This window comes from Scyliorhinus canicula, chromosome 12 (genome assembly GCF_902713615.1).
Source record: "Scyliorhinus canicula chromosome 12, sScyCan1.1, whole genome shotgun sequence".
In the NCBI taxonomy this organism is placed as follows: domain Eukaryota; kingdom Metazoa; phylum Chordata; class Chondrichthyes; order Carcharhiniformes; family Scyliorhinidae; genus Scyliorhinus; species Scyliorhinus canicula.
Window position 1 is genome coordinate 123,300,251 of NC_052157.1, and position 13,837 is coordinate 123,314,087.

The 13,837-nt window shown below is 50.2% G+C and overlaps 1 protein-coding gene across 3 annotated transcripts in view; it reads right to left on the reverse strand.

Annotated features, from left to right (window-relative positions):
* LOC119974774 (myeloperoxidase-like) overlaps positions 1-13,837 on the reverse strand; it is a 66,151-nt gene that overhangs the window by 37,621 nt on the left and 14,693 nt on the right. For all 3 annotated transcript variants that reach the window (XM_038813993.1, XM_038813994.1, XM_038813992.1), the window contains one exon: positions 12,623-12,755. In XM_038813993.1, the coding sequence (XP_038669921.1) occupies positions 12,623-12,755 (133 nt within the window). The remainder of the gene's footprint in view (positions 1-12,622; positions 12,756-13,837) is intronic.

Sequence of the window (13,837 nt, forward strand, 5' to 3'; positions counted from 1 at the left end):
GCTCTTCAAACCCTCTACTGAGGTCTGGAGCTTTCACAATTGCCCTTTGACCTTCCTACTGAGCTCTAGAGCTTTCAGGACTGCCCTTTCAATCTCTATAGATTCTAGACACAGATAGAGCTAGAGCTGCCTTCCAACCCAACTGACTGTACAACTTGTACAGCAGTGCCCACCCACTTCTAAAAACATCAACTCATTGTGCCAGATTGAAATTTTAATTCCTACTGATCCCAAAACCTGCGTAGGACCAACCCCCGACTAATAATCCTGTTGCTACAACAGCCTGAGGCTAACTGTTTCAGAAAGTTTTTTTTTACCCTTCCCTGCTGTTAGTGAAGTGCGCCCCCTGTTGGTGACTCCATCACAGCAAGAAGGCCGTGATCAGGAACTATGAAATATCAAGAGTTCACATCACAGCATTTGCTCACTGAATTCAGTCTTGCCCATTTGCAAAAGTCGAATCACTTCCCTGTTCTGCAAGCCTGACTCTTGAAAACGTGCCCCAGAAATTTGTTTTTTCATTCCGGGGGCCAGGTTTTATGTGCGACGTGCCCACTGCCTCGAATGCGTTGGGAGGGGCTGCCAGGTTCAGAGGTCGACTGGGTGAAAGGACTGCCTTGGTGTTCCGGGACTTTATCCAAACTGTGAAATAAAGGAATGAAGCACGTAACAGCCCTCCAGCACTCACCCCTCACACCCCCATGCGCCATCCATGTCAACCCTGCCACCTCATTCTTCCCACCCAACCCCTTGATCACGCATGCCCTCCATGCCAACCTATGTCAATAAACCCACCCCATCATCCCGCAACCAAATATTTATAGCTTCAACGCAAATTTACTGCCAATCCATGCCCCTGCTCCACCCACCCCGTTTTCCCTTGCACTCACCATGCCGACTCACCCAGTATCCACCATGGGAAGACCTTCCACCGTGGGAAGACCAGAGGATCGATGCTGAGATTAAATAACGTTCTTAAATATTGCTTAATGAATTCATTATTTACCTGCAGCCAGGGTTTCCTGACGGTGTGGGGCTGCCCCACAATGGGAAACCCCATTGACCGGCTGGCGTAACGGAGAATTCTGCTGGTAGGTCGGGGCAGAAATATGGTGCGGCGAGGTGAAGAATCCAGCCCCCCATTTCTGACTCCATCCTTTCAATAATCAGGTCAGACTGAAGGCTGCTGCTTTTCAACATGTGCAGATGCCTCCGTAAATCACGGATGTGAAAATGTCGACCCGGCCCTGCGAAAATGTTGTGGGGCTGGGTTCAGGGACAGGGTTCCCAGATTTGGGTCTGCAATACCATTTTTGTACCGATGGAGAAACTCTCCAGTCTGTGCCAAATCTCGGACCTTAGGCATTACATTTCGGGTCCTAACCAGTCGCTACTAAAATAGTTTTTTTTGTCATGTCACCATCGCTACTTTTGCTATTCACCTTAAATCCGTGTCCTCTAATTTACAATCCTTCCACCAATGGGAATAGTTTCCCCCCATGTACTCTTTCCAGATGCCTCTCAACCTTCTCTACTCCAAGATGAACAACCCGAGCTTCTACAGTCAGTGAAGTTCGTCATCCCTGGAACCATTGTCGTGAATCTTTTCTGCGCCGTCTCCAATGCATTCACATCATACCTAAAGTGTGGTCCCCAGAACAGGTCACAATACTTCAGGAAAAACCAGGGTTATTGTTACTTCTTTGCTTTTGTACTTTATGCCCATATTGATAAAGCCTAGAATGTCATATTTATTATTACTCATGCTCTCAACTTGCTCTACAACCTCCAATGATTTATTCACAAAATCCCCCAGGTTTGCTCCTGCATCCTCTTTAAAATGGCGACTTCCAGTGGCGGCTATGAAGGAGTAAGTTGCACATTTGGTGGCTCCCACTTGGGTTGGACTTTTGGACCTTTCCCCCCAATTTTCTACCCGACTTGAAATGAAAAATTGATGACAGAGGCAATTGTGTACGAATTCCCACATCGGTGCATGGAGAGGAAGACTAGAAGTGCTCGCAAAGGCAGAAACAGAAAGACAAAGAAGGCTTGGGCTGAAGCTGGGGGGGGGGGGGGGGGGGGGGGGGGAAGCATGGCAGAGGACCGGACCTCTGCTCACTGACCCAGCGGTCAATGGAGCAGCTGATGCACGTTATTCAGGAAGGCTTCGCAAAGCAGAACCCAACAAAAGAGTCAATTGAGCGGATGGAGCTTAAATTGGATGCCCAAGATCGGGCAATCCAGAAAGTAGAGAAGGCGCTGGCTGACCAGGAGTTGGAGGTGAGGATGCTGAGAGATCAGCAGAAAAAGCTCCTGGAGAAGGTGGAGGACTGAGAGAATAGGTCCCGCCGGCAGAATTTGAGGACTGTTGGGCTCCCGGGGCGGTCCGAAGGAGCGGACGCTGGAGCATACATCACGGACATGTTTGAGAAGCTGCTGGGGGATGGAGCGTTCTCCCGACCTTTGGAGGTGGACAGGGCTCACAGAACACTTGCGAGAAAGCCTCGAATGGGAGACCCCCCCCCAGGCAATGGTGGTGAGATTCCATAGGTACTTGGATAAGGAGTGCATTCTACAGAGGGGCTGGTTTAGCTCACCAGGCTAAACCGCTGGCTTTTAAAGCAGACCAAGCAGGCCAGCAGCACGGTTCGATTCCCGTACCAGCCTCCCCGGACAGGCGCCGGAATGTGGCGACTAGGGGCTTTTCACAGTAACTTCATTGAAGCCTACTCGTGACAATAAGCGATTTTCATTTTCATTTCATTTCAGTAGGCCAAGCAGACACGGAGCTGCAAATGGGACAACAGTGTCCTGTGGATCTACCAAGACCCGAGTACGGAGGTGGCCAGGAGAAGAGCGGGCTTTAACCAGATCAGGTCGACCCTTTTTAAGAAAAAGGTGAAGTTTGGACTGTTGTATCCGGCCCATCTCTGGGTCACGTATGAGGAACAGCACTTTTATTTTGAGTCGCCCGAGGACGTGTAGGACTTTGCGAAAAGGAAAGGACTGGTGGTGGGCTGAGAACTTTTGAACTTTGCTGCAACGTTCATGTTTTTTAAAAAAAAATGTTTCTCGTTTTTTGTTTTGTGGATGCTGTCTGTAATTCATTCTCTACTGATTTGGGGCCAGTTGCAGAAATGAGTAAGTTAAAGTTTACATTTGCACTGTTGGGGGATGGAGGTGTGCTTGTTTAGATTTTGGATCGCTTACTTGATCTTTGTTAGCGATTTTTTTCTTCCTGTTTTTTCTGTTGGGCAATTGTGTTGGGATTGTTTGTCATTGGAATGTGTATGTATGTGCGGGGGGGGGGGGGGGGGGGAACAATGGGTGGGAGACTTTCGGCACTAGGGGTGGGGGCCACCAAGCTAGCTGGGCGGGCTAGCTCACAGAAGTGTAGTGCGGGGGTGCATATGTTAGATTTATTAAAGGGGTTGCGGTATATTGTGTTGCAACTGGGGGGGGTGGGAAATGTTCTGCTGACGAGGGAGAAACCTGTTCTAAGGGACAGAGAGGACGTTGGGGGTGGAGGTTGCCTGGGGGCGGGCCGGTGGATGCGCGGAGCACGGGCTGGAGGATGCGCGGAGCACGGGCTGGAGGCTGGCCCAAAAAAGGGGATGGCTGGTCGGCGAAGGGGGTGGGGGCAATGAGCCCCCCAATGAGGCTGCTCACCTGGAATGTACGAGGGCTAAATGGGCCGGTCAAGAGGGCACGCATGTTCGCGCATCTTAGGGGACTGAAGGCGGACGTGGTAATGTTGCAGGAGACACACTTTAGAGTAGCTGACAAGATTAGCTTAAGGAAAGGCTGGTCAGTCAGGTCTTTCACTCGGGACTAGATTCAAAGACGAGAGTGATCGCGATCCTGATCAATAAGCGGGTGGTATTTGAGACGGGTAGAATAGTTTCTGATGTAGGAGGTCTGTACATTATGGTCAGTGGGAAACTGGAGGAGTGCAGGTGGTATTAGTAAATGTGTGTGCGCCAAATTGGGACGATGTGGAGTTCATAAAGAGGATGCTGGGAAAGATACCGGACCTGGACTCGCACATGTTGGTCACGGGAGGGGACTTTAACGTAGTTATTGACCCTGGCTTAGACCAGTCAAGCTCAAAAACGGGCAGGGTGCCAGCAATGGCAAAGGAACTAACAGGGTTCATGGAGCAGATGGGGGTGGACCCATGAAGATTTGGACAGCCGAGGGTGAAGGAGTTCTTCTTCTACTCACACTTGCATAAAGTCTACTCCCGTATCGATTTCTTTATTCTGAACAGGGCTTTAATGACAGGGGTGGTGGACACGGGGTACTCGGCGATCACAATCTCAGACCATGCTCCACACTGGGTTGACCTGCAGGTTAGTAAAGACAGTAACCAGCGCCCGCATTGGAAGTTAGATGTGGGACTTTTAGCTGACGAAGGGGCGTGCGAGCAGCTGAGGAAATGTATTCAGAACTACCTGCAGGTCAACGACACGGGAGACATTTCAGTAGCGGTGGTCTGGGAAGCACTGAAGGCGGTGGTTAGAGGGGCGCTGATCTCGATATGGGCCCACAGGTAGAAGGTAGACAGGACAGAGACGGACCGACTGGTAAAGGAGATACCACAGATCGATAGGAGGTATGTGAAGACCCCAGAGGCAGGTCTTTTAAGGGAACGGCAGAGGCTACAGGCGGAGTTCTGTTTGTTAACCACAGGGAGGGCAGTGGAGCAGCTGAGAAAGGCGAGGGGGGCGATTTATGAGCATGGAGAGAAGGCTAGCAGAATGCTTGCACAGCAGTTTAGAAAGAGGGAGGCAGCCAGGGAGATAGGGAAAGTAAATGATGGAGATGGGAACCTGGTTGGAGATTTAGCAGGGGTGAATAAGGCGTTTAGGGATTTTTACGGTAGGCTGTATAGGTCAGAAACCACAATGGGGCCGGAGGGGATGAGGCACTTCCTTGGGGGGCTGAATTTCCCAAAGGTGGACGGGGAGCAGGTAGAAGGGCTGTGGGCCCCGATCGGGTTGCAAGAGATAGTGGAGGGTAAGGCGGCCATGCAGGCAGGTAAAGCCCCGGGGCCAGATGGTTACCCAGTGGAGTTCTACAAAAAGTTCTCTGGGATATTGGGACCATTGTTGATGAGGATGTTCAGTGAGGCAAGGGAAAGAGGGGTGCTGCCCCTGACGATGTCACTGGCCACAATTTCACTGATCCTTAAGCGGACAAGAACCCGGAGCGGTGTGGGTCCTACAGGCCGATATCCTCGTTGAATGTGGACGCCAAACTGCTGGCCAAAATTTTGTCCTCCAGAATTGAGGATCGTGTTCCGGACGTTATTGGGGAGGACCAGACGGGGTTTGTTAAGGGTAGGCAGTTGGTGGCCAATATAAGAAAGTCGCAATGGACACAGAGAAGGCCTTTGATCGAGTAGAATGGGAATATCTATGGGAGGTACTGGTACGGTTTGGATTTGGGCGGGGCTTTATTGACTAGGTCAGGTTGCTGTGGCGAGCGTACGAATAGGACAACGTCAGACTATTTTAGACTGCACCCCGGACGAGACAGGGGTGCCCCCTCTCCCTACTGTTGTTCGCGTTAGCTATAGAGCCGCTGGCAATTGCTCGGAGAGCTTCACGGGGCTGGTCGGGGTGGGGGGTGGAGCACAGTCTCGCTTTATGCAGACGATCTGCTTCTGTATGTATCGGACCCAATAGAGGGGATGGAAGAAATCATGAGGATTCTATGGGAATTTGGCAGGTTTTCGAGGTATAAGCTAAATATGGGGAAAGTGAGATGTTTGCGGTCCAGGCGAGGGGACAGGAGAGGCAATTGGGGGAGCTTCCATTTAGATTAGTAGGGGGAAGCTTTAGGTATCTAGGCATCCAAATGGCGCAGGAATGGGACCGACTGCATAAATTAAATCCGGCCCGACTAGTAAACCAAATGAAGGACGACTTTCGGAGGTAGGCCGCGCTCCCGTTGTCATTAGCTGGGAGGGTGCAGGCGGTGAAGATGACAGTCCTCCCGAGACTCCTGTTTGTAGTATTTCAGTGTCTCCCCATCTTTATTCCACGGTCCTTTTTTAAACGGGTCAACAAAGTGATCACTTGGTTTGTTTGGGCGGGCAAGACCCCGCGGGTAAGGAATGTAATGCTTCAGCGGAATCGGGGAGAGGGTGGGCTGTCAAATTTTAGTAACTATTATTGGGCGGCAAATGTAGCCATGATCAGGAAGTGGATGGTGGGGGGAGGGTCAGCATGGGAGCGTATGGAGGTGGTTTCAAGCAAGGGCACCAGTTTGGGGGCGTTGGTAACTACGCCTCTGCCATTCCCGCCGGCACGGTACTCCACCAGCCCCGTGGACGACTTCCTAGGGAAAACAAGAAGACGTTCATGAGGCGTTTGGTTTGTGGCAGTGCAGAGGAGAGACCGAATTGAATGGAGGGCGTCGGGGATGACCTCTTGCCAGTGGGAGATAGGGAAATCTCTGGACCGTAGGGCCAGTAGGACGGTCTTCCAGACTGTGCCATTCTCCCGCTCAACCTGCCCGTTAACCCGAGGGTTATAACTGGTTGTCCTGCTAGAGGCGATGCCCCTGCTGAGCAGGAATTGACGCAGTTCGTCACTCATAAAGGAGGACCCCCGGTCGCTGTGGATGTACGCGGGGTAACCGAACAGGGAGAAAATGGAGAGGAGGGCCTTGATGACGGTTGTCGTGGTCATGTCGGGGCAGGGGATGGCGAAAGGGAAGCGAGAGTACTCGTCAATCAAACTTAAGAAGTAGGTGTTGCGGTTGTTGGAGGGGAGGGGACCCTTGAAGTCCATACTAAAACATTCAAAAGGGCGGAACGCCTTTACCAGATGCGCTGGCTCAGGGCGGTAGAAGTGCGGTTTGCACTCTGCGCAAATGTGGCAATCCCTGGTCACGGTCCTGACCTCCTCGATGGAGTAGGGCAGTTTGCAGGTCTTGATAAAGTGATAGAAGCGGGCTACTCCTGGATGGCAGAGGTCCGCGTGGAGGGTGCGGAGGCGGTCAATCTGCGCGCTGGCGCAGGTACCGCGGGACAGGGCATCAGGAGGCTTGTTGAGCTTCCCAGGACGATACAAGATATCGTAGTTGTACGTGGACAACTCGATCCGCCATCGCAAGATCTTGTCGTTCTTGATCTTGCCCCTCTGTGCATTATTGAACATGAAGGCCACTGACCACTGGTCTGTGAGGAGGGTGAACCACCTGCCGGCCAGATAGTGCCTCCAGTATCGCACAGCTTAAACTATGGCCTGTACCTCCTTTTCCACTGAGGAATGGCGGAGTTCGGAAGCGTGGAGGGTCCGGGAGAAGAAGGCCACGGGTCTGCCCGCTTGGTTGAGGGTGGCCCCCAGAGCTACGTCAGACGCGTCGCTCTCGACCTGGAATGGGAGGGACTCGTCGATAGCACGCATCGTGGCCTTCGCGATATCCGCTTTGATGCGGCTAAAGGCCTGGCGGGCCTCCATCGACAGTGGAAAAGTGTTGGATTGGATGAGGGGGCGGGCTTTGTCGGCGTAGTTCGGGACCCACTGGGCGTAATAAGAGAAGAAGCCCAGACAGCGTTTAAGGGATTTGAGGGAGTTGGGGAGGGGGAGTTCCATCAGGGGACGCATGCATTTGGGATCGGGGCCTATCACTCCACTACGTAGCCGAGGATGGCTAGACGGTCGGTGCGAAACACGCACTTATCCTTATTATATGTGAGGTTAAGGAGTTTTGCGGTACGGAGGAATTTTTGGAGGTTGATGTCATGGTCCTGCGGGTCATGGCCGCAGATGGTGACATTGTCGAGATACAGGAAGGTCGCCCGTAAACCGTATTGGTCAACCATTCGGTCCATCTCCCGTTGGAAGACCGAGACCCCATTTGTGACACCGAATGGAACCCTTAGAAAGTGATAGAGGCGCCCATCTGCCTCGAACGCAGTGTACTTGCGGTCACCCGTGCGGATGGGAAGCTGATATAGGCAGACTTAAGGTCCACCGTGGAGAAGACTTTGTACTTCGCGATCCTGTTAACCAGGTCGGAAATACAAGGGAGAGGGTACGCGTCCAGCTGCGTAAACCTGTTGATGGTCTGACTGTAGTCAATAACCATTCGGTTTTTCTCCCCAGTCCGAACTACCAGCACTTGGGCTCGCCAGGGACTGTTCCTGGCCTTGTAGCCACCTAAGATGGCCACAAACGGACACAAAATGGAAGACTCCAAAGAGTGCAGGGTAAACGGACATGTTAAAAAGCAAACAGCTTGCAGAAGCAATTATGCATTGAAACAATTGCAGAAACCAGTTTCCTGGCAGCTGCAGAGATCAGGCAGCGCTGTAAATGGGAAAGCCGTTAACATAGTAATGAGGTGATACCGGGCAGTCCCAGGTACAATAGATACAATTAAGTATCAATTGATACTTTTAATAGCAGCCCAGACACGATGGAGCCAGAGAAGCCCAGGACAATGAGTCCTAAGAACCGCCCCAGCCATCAAGGAACGGCCCTAGGATTGGGGGGTTCAAACCATATTGATTGGGAAGAGGCCCAATCGATCCCCAGCAGGTGAGGAAGCCCGCCCCAAGGGGCGCGGACCCCTGGGACCTATAAAAGAGAGGTCCCACGCATGGTTCAGTCTTCTGATTCTTTCTCCTGATTCCGGCTTCTGAATCCAGCCTCGAGACCCCTGTCTTCTCCATCAGCCGATTGAACTGAAGCCGCCAATAAGTAAATGCCTAACGACGATCGCTACCTGTCCCCGGCATTACTTATACCCTTGCCGACCAATAGTGACCCGAAGCCTGCAGCCCAGAACGGAACGAAGGCCTTGTTCCCTGACCTCGCAGTTCCTTCTTAGATAAGTATTAGTCGTTTAGTGGTAGAAGTAAGTTAGTCTTTAGCGTGTGCATGAGTGTTATTATATTTGTGTTATAATAAACTCTAATTGTTTTGGACTTACTAATTGGTGTAAAACTTTATTGCCTTGAACTTCACCTTGAACTTGTGACGGTGTCTATACGGCACCTGGCGACTCCAGAGCATAGAATTTGAAACAGAGCCAAAGGGAGTGTTAAGCACACTCACCCAAAACGAGCAACAGCCTCGATGACTCCTTCCTTTAGTAGCCTCTGGACCTCGGACCTGATGAAGGTCCGGTCCTGGGCACTGTATCGTCTGCTCCTAGTGGCGACGGGTTTGCAATCCGGGGTGAGGTTCGCAAACAAGGGGGGTCCACTTTGAGGGACGCGAGGCTGCAGACAGTAAGGGGTGGAATAGGGCCGCCGAATTTAAAAGTCAAGCTCTGCAGGTTACACTGGAAATCCAGTCCTAAGAGTGCCGGTGCGCAGAGGCGGGAGAGGACGAGGAGTTTGTAATTTTAAAAACCCTCCCCTGGACCGTGAGGCCCGCTACGCAGCACCCGGTGATGTGGACGGAGTGCGAACCGGAGGCTAGAGCTATCTTATGCTTGACCGGGTGAACGGGGAGCGTGCAGCGTCTTACCGTATCGGGGTGGACAAAACACTCTATTCTCCCGGAGTCTAGTAGGCAGTTCGTTTCGTGTCCATTGAGAAGGATCTGTGTCGTCGCCATGGAGAGCGCGACTGGTCGAGAGTCACTGCAGCGAGTCATGGCAGGAGGTCTGGGTCATCTTCGCTTGCGGAGTAGTCGCTGGTGGGGTCCTTTGCATTGGCCCAAAATGGCGGCGCCCGTTGGCCGCACGTGGAGTCGGGGCCCCAAGATGGCGGTGCCTGGGACCTACACGTGGCGACCGGGACCCAAAATGGCGGCGCCCGTGGGTCACTCGTGTTGGCTAGAGGCAGGGGCAAAGAGGGCCGTGGGTCGCTCGTGGTGGCCGGGAGCGGAGGCAGAGAGGCCTGTGTGCCACGCAGGGCCCTGGAGGAGCACAGGGGGATGATCCGCGGTCGCTGCGCGGAACAGCAGCGACCGACTTCGATTGACAGGCCTCTGAATAGTGACCTTTCTTACCGCAGCTCTTACAAACTGTGGAGCGGGCCGGACAGCGCAGGCGGGGGTGCTTGGCCAGGCCACAGAAGTAACAGCGGGGCCCCGTGTGCTTATCGGGGCGCCCCGCAGCGCAGGCCTGGGGGGGTCGGAGTCGGCAGGGGGGTTGCGTGCCACGTTGCCCAAGGGGCTGTCGCGCGGCCGGGGGCGTATGCGTGGGCGTTTCGGTTGGCAACCTCCAGAGAGGATGCGAGGGTCCATGCCTCAGCGAGGCTTAAAGTGTCCTTTTCTAATAGTCACTGGCGTATTGCTGAAGGTTGCATGCCTGCAACGAAGGCATCCCGAATTAACAGTTCCGTATGTTCTGCCGCAGTAACTTGCGGGCAGGCGCAATTTCTCCCCAAGACAACGAGGGCCCGATAAAATTCATCAAGGGACTCACCATGGAACTGCTGCCTTGTAGCCAGGTGATGCCGTGCATAGACTTGGTGGACAGGCCTGAGAAAATGTCCTTTCAGAAGGTCCATGGCCACGTCATAGTCTTGTTCATCCTCAATCATCGAGTAGACGGCGGTGCCCACGCACGAGTGGAGGATGTGGAGTTTCTGCTCCTTGGTGGGTTGGCTGCCTGTGGTGAAGAGGTAGCTGTTGAAGCACACCAGCCAATGTTTAAAAGTTGCTGACGCGTTTGTAGCATGCGGTCTGATGCGGAGGCAGTCTGGTTTGATCCGAAGCTCCATTTCAAAATTCTAGTTGATTAAATTGATGTACCATCAATTGGACTCGAGTCGTGAAGAAGTTCCATATATCAGGCTTTAAATCCACTAGTTGTGTGCCCGGCAGTCGACTTACAGAGAAAGGCCGACTGCCGGGTCCTACGGGTTCTTATACCCCGCCTTGTAGGCGGGACTACTTGCCTCTCGGCAAATGGGTGAGCAGTCACATGACTAGCCTCAACCAATCAGCAGAGAGGCACATGACTGACCTGAGCCAATGGGCAGTGAGTGCTCTGCACCAATGGCAGATAGGTACCGTAAACCTTCTAGTTATACCACCACAGCCACCACCTCCTCTTAAAACCTCCCTTATCCCTTGGCACTCAGAACTAGTCGTAATGTTCCAGGAGTACTATTATACAATTTGAGCAGGGTTTCTTTAACTTGTACTGTGCTGTTTTGGCTATTTGGTTAAATTATTTGCTAACCTTGTTGATTGCTCTCTGCCTCAAGTGGACATGTTCAACAGCAAGACTCAAAGTTCCCTTCTGATTTCACCTTGGGCTATTCACCTTGGACAGTCACCTTGTGTGCCTGTCTTTGTGGAGATTGCATGTTCTCTTCATATCTGCGTGGGTTTCCACCGGGTGCTCCGGATTCCTCCCACAGTCCAGATGAACAGGCTAGGTGGATTAGCCATGCTAAATTTTCCTTAAGTGTCCAAAGATGTTTAAATTAAGTTATGCGATTGCGGGGATAGGACCTAGTCGGGTGCTCTTTCGGAGAGTCTGTGTAAACTCGATAGGACTCATTCTGCACTGTAGGGATTCTATTCCAGTACCTTTCATGGCGTACAATCCATTGTATGTGCAGAATTGCACACTTATCCATATTCAATTTTATCTGCTATTCTGCCCACTTTTTTTTTTTTTTAATTTTTTTTTAATAAATTTAGATTAGCCAATTATTTTTTCCAATTAAGGGATTGGATTGGGGCAATTTAGCGTGGCCAATCCACCTACTCTGCACATTTTTGGGTTGTGGGGGCGAAACCAACGCAGACACGGGGAGAACGTGCAAACACCACACGGACAGTGACCTAGAGCCGGGATCGAACCTGAGACCTCAGCGCCGTGAGGCGGTTGTGCTAACCACTAGGCCACCGTGCTGCCCTGTATTCTGCCCACTTAAGTATTTGTCAACTTTATACGCAGTAATTTCTGAGATGAATTCATGTGATCTTGATGTATGTTCTAGTTTGGTGTCATCTGCAAATGAAACCAAGCACTGAGACTCACGCATCAGATATTAAATAACCCTTCAATATAAATGAGATGGTAATCAGGGCGAAAGGATCAAAAACAAATAGAGGTTACTTCATTAAACTTAAAATGCTAAAGGTTCTGATTGAGAAATTGTCTGGAGCAGCAGGATACATTGAGAAAGGATTAATGTCATTTTGAACTGCCCAAGGGTTTGCTGATGGAAGAATTGTTGCTTCTAATTCACATTAAACTTTGATTCGGACTATTCGGAGATAACATAAATCCTTTAATAAGTACTTATTGTATTCTACTCCAGCTAATTTATTAACTATTCAAAGGGTTTATCCAGAATCCCTACAGCTTTAAATTTAATTAATTAATCTTTATTTGTTTTCAATCCTATTCACCCACCCAGGATTTCTATCTGATTTATATCATTGTCTGACGCAGTGATAGGCAAGTGGTCCCGTGAATATAATATAATACCTGATGAGTATAGTTCAACTACTTTCCCATAGTACTTAAGGATGCCCACTATTCTGGTTTCAAAAATAATCCAGATGACAAGATTTTTGCTTTAAATAAAACCACATTTCACTTCAGTTTTGATGTTTGATGGATCAACTCAAGCATGTGTTTCAGAAATTGAATCGGATTTCAACTTGTCAGCTTCTCCAGATTGTACCTGTTGTTGCAATCAGAGGTGATAGTCCTGTATCGATTTGACCAACAGTTGTCCTCACATACTCTGGGCAGAGATGCAGCTGAGCAACCCGTGATCCGCAATATGGTGACCAGGTCTCTCTGTGTTAATAGATCTGTAGGATGCACATAGTCAAGAGCAAATTGTAATCTCTGGAAAACATGATTCCTACCAAGGTTTCTGTAGGAAGCCAAACTCCAAACTGAGTGTGTCTGCTCTACCCCATGTTATTATTGTACAGGTTATATATTGTTTAATTGATGCAAGTTGGTAAATCCATCAGTTAACAGCAGTCCATTATGATTCATGCTCCCATTACTGAATATATTGTTCCTGTTGATAACATTTTAGTTGAGCTGGAATTGGATTTGTCTGGTCTATGTTAAGGAATAGATTTAGAACATTTGGTTGCGGGATCATCGGAGGTTGGACACGAAGGTGTTGCAAGGATCCTTCCTGTTTATTCCCTTATTTCCCCTTTCTTTTATTTTTGCCATTAAAATGAATGATTAATGGACATGTGTCATTAAGGAACGTAGCATTTGCTTTTCCTTAAAACAAAAGATCCAGAAGTCTGTGCTGTTTTAGACTGACATTCGTGATGACTCGGAATGATTAATTTGGCTGGTGGCCAATGAATTGGCCGAGGGCTGTGCTCTGCCTGGTGACAGCTGATGATTGGATCTGATCCCAACTGTTGTATTTTTCAGAGCCACAAGGTTTGTGTTTCATTTCACTTTAGATTTTGCAGTCTGGGTGGAGGATTTCAACTAACTCACTCCCAAAATATCCAGATAAACTCTCTTCATAAGGCCACTGTGAGGGCTGATTCTCTCTCCAGTAAGCCTGGATGCTATTCTCTCGAGACTGCAAAGGTTTGAAATTACACCTGGAGCTGAAGGCAAGGTTTAATGTATGACAAAGTGTCTCAGGAAAGAAATAGACCTGAACGTGAACCTTTTAGTTGAAGGCCCAGTTTGATAAGAACTAAAGTGACTCTCCAGAAGTTCCACTGCCTGTAAGTACTGTACTGAATGAATGCCTCTGCCAAGAAGACCATCATCAGCTGTAAAGCAGGGTTTTTTTGATCAACCAGCATGCTGTCTTGAGTGTGTGTGCAGTAAGTAGTCTTACAACACCAGGTTAAAGTCCAACAGGTTTGTTTCAAACACTAGCTTTCCGAGCACTGCTCCTTCC